Raw genomic sequence first — 18,463 nt, forward strand, 5'->3', positions numbered from 1 at the left:
TCTTAAGAAAAGTTATTTTCTTTTTACTACGGGGTAGTGACCTGCTTAATTCGTAAGCAAAATAAATACTGAAAGTGGAAAGTGCGAGATAACATGGGTAATCGAGATGCCCAGTTTTTAGTAGCAAATAATTGAAACTCAGAAACAATGACGCAAAGAAAATCACAGAGGAAACGAACAGTTTGTTGAATTCAACTGTATGAATATATATTGCTAGTGAAATTATGAAAAATTAAAGTGAAAGAAAAGAAAACCTGCATGTGGCGCGTACCGTGCTCATGCCAATTCAATAACGGCAACGGCTGCCACCCCCGCGTTTGCTTTATTGAGTTGCGATATATGTCACTTCCAAATAAACTCCCAGGACAGGTAATTAGTCTGTTTCAAGCTAAAGAACACATTTAAGCACCGCGATAGACACACCACGCAAAAAGACACATGACACTTCTTTCTCTTTTTTTTTTTATTATTATTTTTTATTGTCGTTGGGATGTATTAAATATGTCCTTAGCATCTCCTCCTCCTATGTCGAGCTAAACGAGGGCGATAGTTGAAATGTTGATGAGGTAAACTGGTGGGAGAGCGACCAATGGAACGTTTCTGGATGAAAAGTATTGAAGAATAGGGGCAAAGAGAAAGGGCGCGAGGAAAGACGGGAAGGAGACCGCTTTAAACGGCGGAGAAGTCGACACATGCGTGATCGGAGCAGCGCACAGCATTTTCCTGAGATCTTCCTTGGTTATTCAAATGTGTGCCAGGGATGGGCGTAGGTTCTGTACGTAGCAGATGTTGGTAACAATGTTGGCGCGAGAAATGATCAAACAACGCATCCGTTGAAATGGGGACAACGGAAAAACTAAATGTGCGGCACGCTTTCATAGCATTACACCTCCTTACCGCCTGTGGAACAAACCATGGATGGTTTAGAGGCATGTAGTGGCGGTAAGCGAGTACCAAAACGTACCACGTCATATCGGGCCACCCGGAGCCCCCAGCTGACCACTTTTGGAGACCTCCTAGCTACGCCGTCCGGTGCGATGCACCGACGAAGCGACGGCCATTCGTCGACGCCACAACGCGTTCGTTTGTTTGTTGCTCACATTCCGTGAACGCAGTCAGGAACTATACCGTGCCTGAAGGTTTACCTATAGCGTTTCAGGGATGTTAATATTATGGGCGCATGCAAAGAGCCCGTGCAAGGACGTGAGTATATACGAATCTGCCCCCCTTGCCGGTATGCCGATATTGAATAAGTCTTTATAACCCACTCTCCCTTGTAATGCATATTTGACACTTAGGTAATTTTAAATAATGAATAACTAAATAAATGTACCAGACACTAACGAAATAGTAACGGGATGTTGGGCAAGTGCTGATCAACTGAAGATTAGATCATCATAAAAAATTGGGGTTTAACGTGCCAAAACCACTTTCTGATTATGAGGCACGCCGTAGTGGAGGACTCCGGAAATTTCGACCACCTGAGGTTCTTTAATGTGCACCTAAATCTAAGTACACGGGTGTTTTCGCGTTTCGCCCCCATCGAAGTGCGGCCTCTGCGGCCGGGATTCGATCCCGCGACCTCGTGCTCAGCAGCCCAACACCATAGCCACTGAGAAACCACGGCGGGTGTAGATCATCATAGCCTTACATAAACAATGATCTAGGAATTATTCAAAAGCGTGGAGAACGTCGAGAAGCGAGAACTTGAGAAAGGGGCCGACGAAAATTCGCCTGCTTCTGTCGTCTGGTTGATCTAGCTTTTTATAGCAGTGCTATCCTCGAGTGCTCCGTGGAAAACGCGGTCTCTGTTTTGCGGTGCAGCACTCGTCGCGGGGGCTCAGTGAGTCCTCTTGCTGAGCACAAGGTCGCAGGATCGATATCTGGCCGCACAGTGGAGGCAGAGTGCAAAGGCGCCTGTGCACTGAGATTTCAGTGGTCGTTTAGAATCAATGATCTACAGGTAGAACATCGAGTTATGCTTGATGGACTGAACACGGGAACCTTGATTCATGTTACCAGCGCGATTATAACGGAACACAAAGAGGAGACACCACAAACAAAATTTTATTTGTTTAGGCTAATTGGGTCAGTTATATTGCTGAATATTAAACGGCTCAAAACAGACGGGAATGGATTTTTCCTGATGACTCTCTGCACGTCTTTTAGGTAGTACGTGATGTGTCGTGGTGCTGTGTCACTTCGCATACGCGCGCGCGCGCACGAACAATCAATCAATCAATTAATCAATCAATCAATCGATCAATCAATCATCTCTTGATTACGTGTCATTCCGTTGCTCGGTTTGCCTGTAGCTGCATGCACTGACCTGGTCTATTTCTGCTTCTTTTTCGTCTCCATCACTCAGTGCTCAAATTTATCAAATACTGAGCTTTAAGCTCATAGATTCTACGTCCCAAAGGGACCCAGACGTTATTCGCGACTACATTCGTGTGTCTGAAGATTATAGCAACTGTGTGCAAAGTTCACTTTCACTTCTTTTAGTTCTTGTTTTTTAATCATCGCGGTCGATAAGCGACGTCTGCTGGGGACAGAGGATGCAACCTTAACATTCCAAATCGGCAACCATCTACGACTTTTTTTTTGGCAATAATTATCAGAGTTAACGATAATCAGCGGCGCGCCAGGCGGATGAAGTCCACTTCAGGGCGAAAACCTCTCCCTGAGCTTTTCACTTGCCTCATCCTGCGCAAACCACGCCCACCCTATATATGCGGATAGAAAGAATCAGATAACAAACGCAGTTTAACGAAATGTAACTTACCCATAAATAGAAAAGAAAAAAAAAAAACGTAACGAATTAGAATGCTGATTAATGCGTGTACACTTTCGCGAAAGCGCGGATCACTGTGTCGGTCACCAATGCGTTACATTCAAAGAAATTAGAGGCATCCAAAGAAGTATATGTCTCTGCCGAAACATGACTGACGAAGTAAATTGGAATACATGTGCGAGTAAAGATTACGATCTCTTCACGAGCCCGGTAAATATACAAATATAAAGAAACTAATCACCGGAACAGGTGGCAGAAGCACTTGCGCTCGCCGACATGCGGCGTCGTCCTGCAGCAGTCCCCGATTGCATTTGATGGGTTTTGAGACGGGACAATTAAGCACTGTCACGTAGAAGCGCCGACCTTATAGGGCTTATAGATATACCTGTTGCACAGCGACGGCCGGGACCAGCTTTGGCCTCTTTCTCCCGTTGTCGCGGAGGAAAAAGATGGTCGGCATCAACAGGTGTCCAATCAAGCAAAGAAAGAAAAAAAGGCGGCGGTGCGGCGGCTCTCTCAGCGCCCGACTGGCCGCGCTCTCTCTTCAAACTGCACACACCACTTTTCCCCGCAAAAATCCATCAACTGCCGGGACGCGTCGCTCCCCGCGGTTTCTGCAAGGGCGCAAACCGTGCGCACTGCACTGCTTTATTGGTCTCCGGCGCTATGCCGGCGCTACTTTTTCAAGCCAGGCAAAGGCACCCGGGAGTTCAGCGAAAAGCTTCGAGGCGGCAGAACTTTCTTTCCCTCGGTTTTTCTCTTCTCTTTCAGGAGCTTCGCTTGCCTATTGGTCAAAGATGACGACACCCGCACGATGCTATTGGCCGACCCGAATCACGTGCCCTGCGAGCGGTGCTTCGATGCGAAGCAGGGAGCGCACTCGCGTCGTCTGCTCAGCGGTGCGGCCGCGTCGTCTGCTGGGGATCGTCGAGCCGGCGATTTCAACGAATAGGAAGGAGCAAGAAAAATAGTGGATAATAGGCGGCAACTGACAAATCAACTCGGGGAAGGTCCTCGCGCAAACCAACATCTTTCGCTTTTGCGGTGAGAGGTTTCAAGCTTAACTTAAGCAACAGGTGCGTGCAGCTGAATGCGCGTCTCTTGGCCCATTGCGAACTACGTGCTCTCGAGTCCTCGCTAGAAGAAGCACGCTGCCTCATTTTGCATGGCGGAAACAGACGAAAATTCGCCTCTGGCGGGCGAGCCCAAGGCGTCGTTGGTCAACGAAGGTGGCTGCAACGCGGCTTCTTCTGATCGGCACGAGCAGCATTCGTCATCGGCCAACAACTCCGGTTCTCAGGCCGTGACGGAAGTCTGCTTGACTCCCCGCTCCGACGCCAAGGATGCGACGGACAGTTTGGGCCGCAAGTCCGGCGACAGAGAAGTATGGGGCAAGAAGGCCGATTTCCTCCTGTCCGTGATTGGATTTGCCGTGGACCTGTCCAATGTGTGGCGCTTCCCCTACCTCTGCTACGCCTACGGCGGGGGTAAGTGTTATCGCTCACTTCTCAGATGAGTGTTCTCTCAAAGTCTATCTCATACATCGAGCTCAAACCTGGAGCGCCCTCAGCTTGCAAGGACTAAATTAAGGCCGAGCCGGATAAACTATAATAGAAATTGCAAGCACACTTTCGTTAGTCAGCTGCGCGCAGTTGGGTACCGAGAAAATAAAATATATGTCAATTTATAAATGGAATAACAGCACGGATTTATATTACTTACAACTGTGCAAATGCTATTTCTCGCACCATCACTCTCGTAGGCAGGTATACGAAGCATCTTAAACAGCGACAGTATAAGCGTTACAAAGAACAAATAGATAGCGGTCCCGCTTACTTGCTGTCTCTAGCGCTTTGGGGTGAGTGGTAAAAAAGTAAACCGTGACTGAATATCGATGCGCGATCTAGTCAATAAGCGCCTAATCTTACTCTTGTGTTGCGCTGCGCAGCGTATGCACATGCGCCACGCAGATCGATCTTTATTTCAGGTGTGAGTATTCTAGTGGCACTTCGCAGAATTTCGTTGAAGTCAGTTGGTTTTGTTGCGAACCGAGGACAATCGGCGACACAACTGCCAAAGAAAGGCTGCAGGGTGAAAGAAATACCGCGGGTCCTGAGCGTTGCACGCACGCGCATAACTCGTTGCAATGCCTCATCGTCGCCTGTCTTGCCCCGACAGAGGCGCTGAAACGGAGGCAATACGCTAACGAGCCTGGGCGGAGTGGGCCACAACTGCCAGACTCCGCGCTTGTTCACCGTATTTATGCTGCATGCAGCATTCATACGGGCCATTTATCAGCTACGGAGAAGACAAGTGCCCGTAGCAATCCCTGTGACGGATGCGAAAAGTTGAACTGACATGCAATAACTTGATTTGGGCGAACTTGAAGCAGCGGGAAGAAGACGAAGACAGCAATCGACTAACACACACAGCAGGACAAGCGCAGTTGAGCTGACGTTTTATAGGGTTCTTTTATACCTGTATACTGATTTTTTTTAAAGCCATGTGGCTACCAAAACCGCGAAATGCTTCACGGAGTTAGTTCACCGTCCCTGCTGCAACCAAGTCTTGGCGTCAAAAGAACATCCCGGCATCCGTGATGTCCTTCCCGGATCCTTAGATCTCCACATTCGTCCTATACCCTTCACAGCATGAACGCAGTATGGACACGGCTCTCGGGAAAAGCATCGGCATAGATAAATAAAATATCTGCTTTACAGAGAGACAGAGAGAGATAAAGAAAGAAGGCAGAACTGGAATCATTAATATGCACATTTATCTTAGCTAATTGAATATAGTCGCGCATGAAATTGCGCACGATCAAGTGTGGGGGTTTAGAACGCTACGCACATGTAAAATGTGCGTCCACGTGGATTATGCCGCTGCGGTCGTATCGGAGTTCGCGTTGCTTGTTTTGAGGCGGTTCACGGAGAAACTGACGGACTCACGCGGTTTACTAACGTGCCCCCCTCCCCTCCCCCAATGGGACACAACTGTAAGGACGATGAGAAACGCCGTATATAGCGGACGGCTCCGCATTAACTCTGTCATCCTGGGGTTCCTTAGGGCACACATAAGTCGAAGTACACGAGCGTTCTTGTATTTCGTCCCCATCGAAATGCAATCGCCGTGGCCTGACATCGAACCCGCGACCTAGTGCTCAGCAGCACGAGATAAGCAGTGAAAAACGTGTTTGATGCAGCCGGCCACAAGATTCACGAATATATAGAACAAAAGCGTGTTACAAGGATTATCAACCAAGCGATATTACCGAACGATTACTAAACGATAGAGCTAAAATGTCTGCCAATTTTTTTTTTTTGATCAGCGCTTCATTATTATCATTATCATAATAGGCGCTTCTAACTATCCGTCAAACGATGACACGTCTTTCCATGAAAATGTTCATATTCGTTCGCTTCGCATCAGTTACAGAAAAAAATAAACGAGGCTTCAACGCTTTGCATGCCAAGGGCATCCACTATCAGGCGATGCCCGCAAAATCCAACTTCTATATACGCCCTGGGTTGCAACATTCTAGTTTTTTCCGTCGTAGCTTTGAACACTAGCTGTAGCATCTCCCTTCATGGAAATTGCTCGCTTGAACAAGGTTACTGGTTGAACAAGGTTACCACGCTTATTGACGCTCTAGTGTCTACTAGTGAGTCCACACTTTTCCATTTATGTCGTAACACATAAAAGGTTTGATTTCAAGAGGCACACATTTCTCGTTTCACCGCAATGGTCGAACTCAATATTCAGATATTCTCGCTTTTCGCCATGTACTTCAGTACTTAGTGATGGGATATTGGGCTTTTTTTTATGGGTTTTCAATTAGGCGATCACAGGAGACATACCTAGGCAAGTAAGCAAGTCATCTGTGGAAGTTGGAGAGTGTATGGGCACACTTCTTCGCGAGTCTTTAGCCGTGCCGTGAATCATCAATGGCAGGATTGCACGGTGCCGGAGGCTAGGGTCGGCAACGTAGACCAATCGTCTCTTCTAAAAAAAAAAAGTAATCCAAAAGCGTGCTTTCCGTGTCTAGTGCATCGTCCCACCGGTCAATCGGATTTCACTTAAAAGCAGAAAGCTATCCTTCCATTTGTGCCGTTGGTGACTGCACCGGCTTGTAATTAGAAAGTTATACCATTTCCCGACGTTACCCGATAAAAAACGGCTCATGTAACACAACTTTTCGTCCGAATACATATATACACTGCTTCTTTGTACATACGTATTCATAAAATATTAGCCACAATTTGGCTGTAGTGGACCGCCCCATCGAAAAAATCGGGCGTTATTTCATGGATGTATAGTTTCTGGGATTTTGGTGAGTTGCACGCTGCTTCAAGAACACATCGCGGCAGCTTGTGCTGTATACGGTTTGTCGCTGCGTCAGCCTTTGCAATTAAATGTTAGCCGCGCACTCAATCTTCCTCTTGGAACGTGAATCTCCCGGATAGATTTTCTCAACTTCGGATGTAGAAGCATCGATGAGTACTGCATGCCTTTCCCGACCTCTTCGCTCAGTTGACTCTTCTTACTTACTTCCTATATGTGGCGCGCATACCCACTACGGCGAATTCGGCGCCTAAACGGGTGTCTGGAAAGAAAACGTGAGAGAAAAAGTATATTCTGAGCCATGATGTGGAAGCAGTTCCGACCATGTCGCTGATACCTGAAGGAGCACTGGGTCTTCGCCATCAGGCTAGATGGTATTCACGGTCGCCTGCCCATCCGCTCTTACGAGCGTTATTTCGAGTCACATGAGTGGCTGCACCAAATATAAAATACGAGTTAAAGTGCACTCATTTATTTACAAGCGTGCCTCTTGGCCCTCCTCTTCTTCCTCTTCCTGTTCCTCGAGTCTTCTTCTTTTTCTCCGAAAAATCACAAGCATGTCCGAGCAGTACAGCTGGCGCGCAGCTTTTCACGATACCTCGTCTATCACGTTTCGGGGCATTGCGACGCCGTCGACGTATCGTGCACGAGCACTACGTGTGGCATCATCTCCCGCCGGCGGACTTGTCACCGTCACATCGCGTGCTAAGATAACGGGGAGCTATGGGAGCGATATGATTTTAGCCAGGGCAGTATCACTCGGACGCGAGACAGGAGACGAGGTGGGCACGTGGACCGGGGTGATCTTGCATAATTCGCGTTACCGAGCTTACAGAGGAACCTACTTTAAGCTCTCGTGTAGCGGAAGAGGAGCTTGTCGCTCAATCACTGACGGCAAGGCGCGATTGGAGTAGAAACCAGAAAGGCGGCCGCCGTGGTGCTGCCGGCTCTCGTAGCCTCGTTTCTAAGGCGCCATCGACGCACAAAGCATCGCGAGAGCGACTTGGCGAGCGAGCGAGCGAGCGAGCGAGCGAACGAACGAACGAACGAACGAACGAACGAACGAACGAACGAACGAACGAACGAACGAACGAACGAACGAACGAACGAACGAACGAACGAACGAACGAACGAACGAACGAACGAACGAACGAACGAACGAACGAACGAACGAACGAACGAACGAACGAACGAACGAACGAACGAACGAACGAACGAACGAACGAACGAACGAACGAACGAACGAACGAACGAACGAACGAACGAACGAACGAACGAACGAACGAACGAACGAACGAACGAACGAACGAACGAACGAACGAACGAACGAACGAACGAACGAACGAACGAACGAACGAACGAGCGAGCGAGCGAGCGAGCGAGCGAGCGAGCGAGCGAGCGAGCGAGCGAGCGAGCGAACGAACGAACGAACGAACGAACGAACGAACGAACGAACGAACGAACGAACGAACGAACGAACGAACGAACGAACGAACGAACGAACGAACGAACGAACGAACGAACGAACGAACGAACGAACGAACGAACGAACTCATAGACAAACAAACAAACAAACAAACAAACAAACAAACAAACAAACAATTTCTTATATTAACGCATAGACAAACTTAAATCATAGACAAACAAACAAACAAACAAACAAACAATTTCTTATATTATTTAACAAGCAAATGAGAAAGATTAGCTGTCGCCAGCAAATAACAAGCAAATGAGAAAGATTAGCTGTCGCCAGCAAACTACGACAACTCCAGTTAACCTCGCCTCAATAAAGAAAATGGCAACAGCCAGTGCAGTTTCTTTTGTTTCTCTCGATTACTTGTAAAAGGCTGCACGTGACGAGATACCACTTGCTTGGCTGAAACCTAGTCCAAGCCTATTAACTACTTACGTTCAAAGACACTAACGCTTGCGGTGGTAGCGTGTACCATTGAATCACCAAGTGCGAATCGGGCGCGGTAGTTTTTTACTTGGCCACGGCGTACAAAAGGCCCGCGTGTGTTATAGGAGGAAGTCGCGCTTAGCAACTGCTACAGTCTATTCCCTTCAGGCGCTGTGTACAACTATGCTATTCAAGATGGTACATCAAAGGCAAGAGCACTGATCATAATAATTATATTTACAACCTGCGGCGTGTATTTTTGTGCACTTCTGATTGGACCTTTGCTGCACGTTTGAATAATATGTCTGAAGTGTTTTAGTAAAACGAGTTCGAAATTTGACGGCTGGGTGGTTGCTCTGAGTGTCAGTTTGTCGTCATGCAGCAGGTTCACTTCTTTCATTGTCTTTCTTCACGTTCTTTAAAGTGGTGGTAAAGGTGGTCTCCAAATATGGTAGAAATGAAATAGGTGATGTCCTCATATCTGATGTTCCTGTAGTGTAGAGACTTGTCATACGGAGTCCATTCTATAAACTTTAGAAAACTGTCTGAAGAGCCCAAAATTCTTATACTGTTCTGCACGTGCATGCTTTCCATGATTTTAATGAAGCAAGATATGTGCATTGTAAAACTATATTTTCAACGAACAGAACTAGCTGACACCTCAAGGGGGCTATGGTGCAGAATAGAGCATAGCGAATGCTAGTTTTATTTCTTTACAGATATACTGCCATTCGCATTTCATGAACGCAGTGCAACTGTTTCCACACTGCATGTTCACTCGTGGTCCATGTTACCGAAATAACGAGCTAGCTGCAAAGAATATCAGCACCTTCGAGTCTGAGGCCAACGAGTAATCCGGCAGAGATTCCCTATTGACGGTAGTTGACATGCGAAAACTTCATAGGCATTCGCGCTGGCAAAGTTACTAAAACGTAGGCAAACAGAAACGAACGAGATTGATGTGGATCCAAAATAATGCTTGGTACGCGTACATCGTCCTCGTACTTCTGGTTTGTGTGTTTACTGCACATAACCTTAGCAGCGCAAATACCTGTATGGTAAAGGATCACTCGCATGCTCGTCGAACCACATGGTTGTGCGTAAGTCACGAACGAATGCGTTCGCATGTTTTACCTCAGTGCTCTTTTGCCACTCGCTCCTCTCAAGCGAGTACACGGCTCATGGGACCGTTTCTTGGACCCACGAGCACCGCCGCATATCTTAACTTTCCTGCGTGAGGTTTGCTCGATCGAGACACTGGGATATATAGATTTGGTTCCGTGTTATTGTGTGTTTTGTGCGAGTGCGGTGTGCTTTGTGTGTGCGTGTCGTTTCGTACGTTTGCGTTTTCATCTCGAGCAGCGCGTCAGACACGTCAGCCCCTCGTTAAGAGCCTCATTCGCGCAAACATAAAACCTATCGAGTGTTTCTCTGCTGTCGTGCACGTGTGCGTTGATTGGAGTTTAGCTAGCAGAAAATGTCACCTGAAATGATAGCACGATGTCGAAGGCTCCGCGCGCTTCGCAAACGTTCGTGACGGTGCAGCGAAGTTCGCTAGATGTTTTCGGCGAAGGCGCAGCTTTGGAGCTGCCGGGGGAGCTGGGTGTTGCAGCTGCGTCTGTTGTCGGCTGTCAACACGGTGACAGGCGTACGAGATCGGCGGATACACAACGCCTAGCGGAGGGACGAATCGGCCGATGGTAGAAGAATAGCTGCTGAGCGCCGAACTTATTGCCAGTCACCTCGAGCAGTACTCGTGTATAGCTTCACGATTAGCGTAACCTGTGCAGCTTATGCTCACTCATCAGCACCTATGCGGTGTTACGGCCAGCTCTTTACTACGTTTTATTCGGACTTCTGGCTATAGTTCAAATGGCCCATGTCTGTCGGGTGGCTGCTATTTACTTAACTTTGGGCGGCTCCGTTATTCTTAAGTGTTTTATTTTCTGTTGCTTATATTGTTATAAAGTTTCTTACTTTTAAGTTGGTGTCACATCCACTGCCGATACCGTTATTCCTCTCTGTCTCGTATAACGTTCGCGTCGCTCTTTGCAAGCGCACCTGTAGTCTGTCATCGCAATTTTGATCCTGCGAAAAAAAGAATAGAAATACTGAGTTTCGCAAAGGGATATGCAGTGCCTCACCACATGCATATCACACCAAAGCTGACGAAGGAAAACTTAGAGACATCATGAATAGGCCAGTGTTATATATAACATTCACTAAAAGACAAGAAAAAGATAATTATGGGATGTGAGGAGGTAGAATACGTGAGCTCACACTTACAGGAGAGCTAACGAGAATAGAGCGAAAAAGTGAAGTGCCCGTTTTACCGAATTCCACGTGCACGCACTGTCGATGCGGTAATGCTGCGGGAAAGGAAGTTTCACAATGTACACATTGCCATATATTCTGTCAATTCTATGTGGGTGATAGCCGAGGACTGGCCACGACATTGTGTACACGAACACGCACTGGCTGAAAGCAGTGCTTCGACCAGTCGTGGATAATCCGAAAAGAGAAAAAAGTTTCCAAAAGCAATTACGACCGTTGTCATCAGTTGTCTGCGACGTTTACGTCCTGCCTCACGGTTTATCGCATGTACACAGCGATCGATTCCGCCTGTTATTTCCTCTTGACACGGTTGTCCGATGGTGTGCAGCAAGAACGCCGCAAACGCTGAACGTAAATGTCCGATGCTGTAATAGTGGCACACGTGTCGCGTTCTAATCTCACGTCAGGCTAACGCACGAGTGCAGTCGGAAGTCGTGAGCGGAGAGGAGGATGCCTATTGTCTGCATCCCTACCAAACTTACTGGTGCGAGTCAGAGCTAGTCATGAAGATGCGTATGCCGTTCGAAGTAAATATGCCCTGACTTATCCCCTTCCAGCAACAATGTGTCGAATGTTCCATCTTCAAGTACCAATTTGCAGTAATAACACTAATTTAGGCTGCTTTCGATTATAAGCGATCCCTGCCCCTGATTTCGCGATTGCGCAGTCGACTCCCTTTAAAGCGATCTCGAAGTTCACCTTAGCATAATTAATCGACAAAACTAAATATATACTACTGCGGGTGCACCCAGATACCAAATACACACAACAATAAATGCAACGGCATGAAAACAAGAATGCTGGGCGTAAGAAGTCACATTTGTTAAATTTGCATGATACGAAGCGTCGCTTTATGCACTCTTAATCAATTTATTGTGTCATCAATGCGGAAACCTGTGCACTGTTAGAAAATCGGGCATATAACCTAGCTTGTTCGAAATTTATTCATTACCATCATGTAAAAAAAAAAATGTGCATAGTGTTCGGAGCGATATCAGCAGCATCATGTGTTAACACCGCTAGTTTTTGTGACTGCTGGCCAGTGTTTGCACTTTAATTATCGGACTCTAGAGGAATTTCTTGCAGCTTTCTTGACATTTTCATGTTAACTCAAAGAACCCACCGGAAGTAGTGAGCCCTGCATATAGCAGCCCCGACAACTTCAGCTTTTATTGAACCATCTCTCTCTCTTTAGGATCTTCTCGGTTATTGTTTCGAAGGTGCCAGTATGCAGGGTTCCACGTCATCGTTGACCCTGACGTAGATGTTTGTGTCCACAGAAGCATGATTTCCTTGTCGTGCAGCAAGCAGAATACCAGCATTAGTGGTGGCTCCAAACGTTTGACTTAAGCGAATTAGTGAATCATGTTAAGCGAGTCCCCCCCCCCCCCCCCTTATGAAAATATGAGATGAGTTTCACATGGAAGTCTGACGAGTTTTGACATCACAGCCATTAGACTTTCTGATGAGTTTCTTTGGAATTTTCTGATGTATTCCTAATGTCATTCTAAAACATATTGGCCACCGTCTTTCTGTAGAATTCTTGACGAGTGTTTTTCTTGTGAGCATGAAATGTCTTCCTAATGTGCGCTCCAAAGCAGTTTTCTTGTGACTTTCTCACGTCTTCCTAACGAATCTCTAATGAGCTTATACATTAGATTGCTGGTGCTCATATTACTGCTATATCAAAATTGGCCACCACATGTGGTAACATTCTCTCATGTGTCCCAATGGTAGTCAGACCTTAATTAAAGCTGTTACCTGTGCGTGACTGTCTGTGGTGCTATATATATGCAGCCTGTATGCATGTATGTCCAGCAAAGATGCAGCACTTTTGACATGTACATGGGCCCTACATATGCTGCATGTTAGACATTACTCAACGAAAGAAATTTAACAAAAACATTTATTGGGCATATCAATGCTTCCTTAAATGCAGAAGGAGGTGAAATGGAAGGAAAACACAGTATCAGTCTGGTTACGGATGTGATATCTTCCTTTCATTTAATCTCGCTACTTATCATTGAAGAGAGGCTGTTCTTGAGGTGGAGTGTCGTCATCTTGAAGTAAGTGCATGTGTACCCTGCATGGTAGAAAGGACAGAAAATTAACAAAACATGGCAATCAACCACAGAAATACATGCTGTATCACTTGCTGCAGAACGATCTGGAGATGTTATAGCTAGTTCTGCGAAAAATTTATGTGGTGTCGGTTCACACAAAGTTGAGGAACCACTGTGTGGCCTTTGGGTGCAGCAGTAACGACAGTAAGCAGAAATTGCTCTTGGCTGTACAAATGTGCAACATGGATCAGCTGTGGCATGTGTACATGTTGTGAACAACTTCAGCTATATCGCTTTCCACTTGACAAAGGACAGCAGTGTCTGTGGATTGCTAGCGTGAATGGGAAAATCTCACTAATTACTTGGCATGGAAATGAGCGTAGGAGTGTTTGTGTACAGGCAACCCAATCCCAGAGACATCCAAGTGCCAGTCGTTATAGAATATTTGCATCAGCTACGGTCACAGTTCTCACACATTCCAAGCCTACTATGTCATGCATGTGTTGGCCTCCTGAATGATGGCATATATCCCATTCAAGAAATACACCACACCATGTCTGGGTTTTTTTATAATTTACACCCGAGCACTGCTTTCAGAGGGAGGGCACAAGTTGAAAAACAAATGCGTAGAAGCATGATAAACAAGCTTGCATAAAAATAATTTAATAAATAAGCATGGTGGTTGCTATCCCACGTCATTAGAGAATATTCCTCTTTGTCATGCAATCATAATGAGCGTTGACTGACACACGTCCCATTTTTGGATGTGGTATTCCTCACTGATTTTATTGTATCAATCAGTTGCCATAGGCGAACGAAACAGATAAACAATCTAAATCCAGTGCACAGCTTGTCGTGTCAATGCATGGTCAAATGGGAGGAGCACACTGGTCCTTTGAGTGAATTATGGTGCTCTCCTAGGCGCATGCTGAGGCACTGGCTAGTCAGCGTGCCCGATGTACATTGGACCATATATGCATGTGATAAAAGAATAGCCTACATTAACCCTGAAACATACGAGACAAATTTTGGGTATCTTTAACTAAGCAAGCCTCCAATGCCTGGGTGCCTTTGTCAATTCACTTGTGGACTGCAATGCACATAAATTTCCAGCAAAAATAAATTAGGCAGCATATGCACAACAGTCATGTTGTATGGTCTCCCTTCCCTCGCTGCGCAAATTTTGTCCTGAAAAGTTACATGAACTGATTGAATTGAAAATTGAATCGAGAAAGGCAAGGAGGCAAGCGAGGCTTGCTTGGTTAAAGGTAGCACCAAATTTATCCAGTGCGTCTCAGAGGCACTGTACTGTATTCCTTTCACATGTGGTCAAATGTACATAGCGCAGACTGGCTGGTGCCTAAATATGTACCTATGAGATCACCATATTTCACTCAAAAGACCAGTATGCTTGTCCGACTTGGCCACACATATCCGCAATGGGGCTTCAGGCCGGATTAGGATTGTTTGTCTGTTTTCACCCATGACTGAAAATTGGCAAGAGAAATCAGTCAGGCACACCACATAAATAACAATAAGTGTGAGCCAGCCCCCATTATCAATGCATGAAGAAAGGCATCCTTTGTAGATTACAAGGGATAGAAATTAGTCTGTGCCTATTTACTTACTTCTTTTTATGCAAACACCATTTATCATGATTTTATGCCTTTGTATTATAACTTCTGCCATCCCTCTCAAATTAACTGGTGCACAACACAAGTGCACATCCAGTGCTATTTTTGTCAGTGCACATCCAGTGCTATTTTTGGTCATGTTGCATAGTCTCCCTTCCCTCGCTGCGTAAATTTTGTCCTGAAAAGTTACATGAACTGATTGGCAAATTCAAATGGACACTACATGTTTCGCCGAGTGGACACAGCTGGTTCTCAGAAATGCACAAAAACAGTGATGGGTATCTGTTGGCATCCTGGAGTGTGTGCAAACTAGCTGTGACATTGCTGCAGTAGACACACTCACAACTGCTACAATGCCTACTAGCATGAATAGGGGCAGCTTGCAAAGAAAAGAATACGAAGAAAGTGAGAGAAAAAATAGAAAGCTTACCAGAAAACACCTCACTACTTAAGTAACTGCAGCACAATGAATACTGGCCTTTCATTTCAAGAAATTCGAGTTCATCAAATGTGTATTTGCCAGTGACAGTTATTCTGAGAACAAGACAGACATAATTGTAAACATCAATGTTAAACAATAGTATGCACACTGCATGCTTAGACCTTTGAGATATATGGCACACTACACTTCGAGTTCTTACATGGTCAAAAACAGCACATGTGTGCATCATAAGCAGAAAGGAAAACAGGGAAATATATGCTACAGCATAAGAAACAGTTCCAAACAAATAAAACCAAAATAAAAAAGAAACATACTGTGTATAGGCAAAAATGAAACGGACTTGCAGCCAAGCAATTGATGCGAGAAAAATACTAAACGTCAGGTCATGCGAGGTGTAGCTTTAACAGAACAAGATAACGTGTGCATAATGTCTACAAACACAAATAAGCAGCAAGTGGAATAAAGTTGCACAAATATTTAGCCTATTTAGCAAGATGCATTAAGTAATATGTCGATACACTTATCCACTAATGATACAGAGATCCTACTTTTGTGAACACGTACACTTAAAGCATACCTGACATGTCCATCCAGATTACACGCCGTGCTGCTGCAGCCATGGCCACGGGTTATGTGGACACTGTTGTGGGTCACGGCTTCACCACTACAAAGAGAATTCTGTGTTAACTTATAGCTGTGGCACAATAAGACTATCACATCGTGAACACATGCAAGGAGCATGTAAAAACAGTCACGAAAACAATGCCTGCACTGGTGCAGGGTGGCAACAGAGCACAAAGTCGAAGTCACTGTTGAATGTCACGATAACAGGGACCCCTTCAACAAGGCAAAATTTCACACGCAGCAGCAGCAGCGCATTACATTAATGTTTGTTTACATAACGATTCTAGAGTTTCTTTCGTGACTTGAAGTAACTATCCCTTGTAATGTTTACTTAAGTCAAAGTTATGGCAACACCCCTTCAAAACAAACCTGTACCAGTAGCACGCTGTGATTGCTTACATATTTTTTCCCCTAATACTGCTCGTAAATCGAAAACCTTGTAAGCAGAGATTATCTACAACGTCGAATCATTTATAAGCGAGGAAACGTCGTAGCAGTAAGAATCGGTCAAGAGGTAGATGAGTCGTTATCATGCGACTTCAGCAGAAAAGCGGGAGCTCACGCACAAGCGCGCATGATGAACACGATTATTTCCGAACGTAATCTTTCTCATCAGAAGAAAACGCTTATCGAGATTTTCAATTCTGCATTATGGCAATAAATTCGCGCAACTCAAATCTGACACCCAGCAAGCATCGGCATAGGTTTCACTGTTGTCGTGGGAGTTCTCTTTCCTACGTTCGCAAGGCACCCTATGCCCACACGAGAAGCACGCACAACACGTGTGTAGTTAGCAAGCACGGTTACTCACCCGTTGAATGGCACGACGCGGTCGAAAAGCGCCTTCCAAGTTGCCGGTGCTTCGATGTTACTCCCAGCAGACATGTCGGTGCATAGTGGACGAGCAGTGGCACGCTAACAACACGCATTAATTCTTCGCGACGTCCACCCAACTTTCCACGACAACCAGAGACAAAGGGAACGCACTCCACGGCATGAACATCGTTGGTCCACATTTGGCTGGCGCGCCAGCACACGGCGAGTTTGCAGCGTGACACAAGCTGTCTGTGGCACTTATGCGCACGCGAACTAAGTCACATTTCGGTACAGCGAACACAAAAACACACGATCAAACAAGCACGACGTTGCAGCTCGCACACCAGACAGACTCGTGAACAGAGCGACAGGCTGACTGGATTGGATTGGATTGGATTGGAAACGGGACGGTGGGTGGCGCCACCAACAGGTCGGTTGGGGCCAGCCAATGTCTCGGCTAGCGTCATCTGAGGATTTGTACGGCTGCCTAATTCCGCATAGCTGTTGCAAGACAAACGGAACCACAGATAAGTCTATATTGTAAGCTATAGCTTGGCATAGAAAGAAATTCTATAACGCATTTTCAATTTGAATCGCTTCTGCTATCTGCAGCCAGCAAACGCATGACCTTCGAGATCTGAAAATGTTAACCCTATAGAAAACCGTTGCGGTGACGTTATTCGAACGATTTTCACTTCGGTTACCTCTCATAAAACCCGTGAATTACGCATTTCGCTGCTCCCCGTGCTACCTGCGCCGTCACTTCAAGTTAAATAACTTCCTGCTGTCGTTAACATCAACTATATAGCCTCAGACATCGTTGACGCGATCTCCGAGAGACACATGTACAGTGTGCGATGTTTTAGTGCCCGTTGCAACAGTGTCAGTCGGAAAGCATCAATTCTGCTCGTGTGGCGCAGCTTACACCCCTGTCGTCCGTATCTTGCTTTCGTGTTAGTGTGTTTAATGTGCGCGGGTTGGAGTCCTGTCGCTCGTGCTTTCTGTGTTGATCGTGCTACCCACGAAGATTCCTCGAAAAACCCACATGTCTCGGCAGCGTGCATTTGTCCTATGTGGTATATGCCAGAAATGTGCGCTGGCGTACGATGTGCTTGCAACCAAGTACTACAGTGCGTTCCAGCAAATAGACGCTGCCGCTTACGCGCAGTTTTTTTTTTTTTTTTTTCCCGTCGTGGTTGCTCAGTGGCTATGGTGGTGTTGGGCTGCTGAGCACGAGGTCGCGGGATCGAATCCCGGCTTCGGCGGCCGCATTTCAATGGGGGCGAAATGCGAAAACACCCGTGTACTTAGATTTAGGTGCACGTTAAAGAACCCCAGGTGGTCGAAATTTCCGGAGTCCTCGATCCACTACGGCGTGCCTCATAATCAGAGAGTGGTTTTGGCACGTAAAACCCCATAATTTTTTACGCGCAGTTTTCCATGTCATGATCATGTCAATCTGCACAATTGTCGGTTTGCCACTTAAAGACTAGTAACACATCCGAGAAATCAAAC

The 18,463-nt window shown here is 46.1% G+C and overlaps 1 protein-coding gene and 1 long non-coding RNA gene across 2 annotated transcripts in view; one reads left to right on the forward strand and one right to left on the reverse strand.

The window, feature by feature from the left end:
• The first annotated feature begins 3,706 nt into the window (after window positions 1-3,706).
• The window catches only part of DAT (Sodium-dependent dopamine transporter), a 106,636-nt gene continuing 91,879 nt past the window's right edge, over window positions 3,707-18,463 (forward strand). Inside the window, exon 1 of the mRNA XM_050169735.3 lies at window positions 3,707-4,281. Within this exon, the coding sequence (XP_050025692.1) occupies window positions 3,960-4,281 (322 nt within the window). The 5' untranslated portion in view covers window positions 3,707-3,959. The remainder of the gene's footprint in view (window positions 4,282-18,463) is intronic.
• On the reverse strand, window positions 13,258-17,312 carry LOC140216689 (uncharacterized). The gene is made up of 3 exons (XR_011893272.1): window positions 16,944-17,312; window positions 16,086-16,172; window positions 13,258-13,452 (listed from the first exon to the last, which is right to left on the reverse strand). It is a non-coding gene; the product is annotated as an uncharacterized lncRNA (long non-coding RNA).

This window comes from Dermacentor andersoni, chromosome 3, assembly GCF_023375885.2.
Source record: "Dermacentor andersoni chromosome 3, qqDerAnde1_hic_scaffold, whole genome shotgun sequence".
NCBI lineage: Eukaryota > Metazoa > Arthropoda > Arachnida > Ixodida > Ixodidae > Dermacentor > Dermacentor andersoni.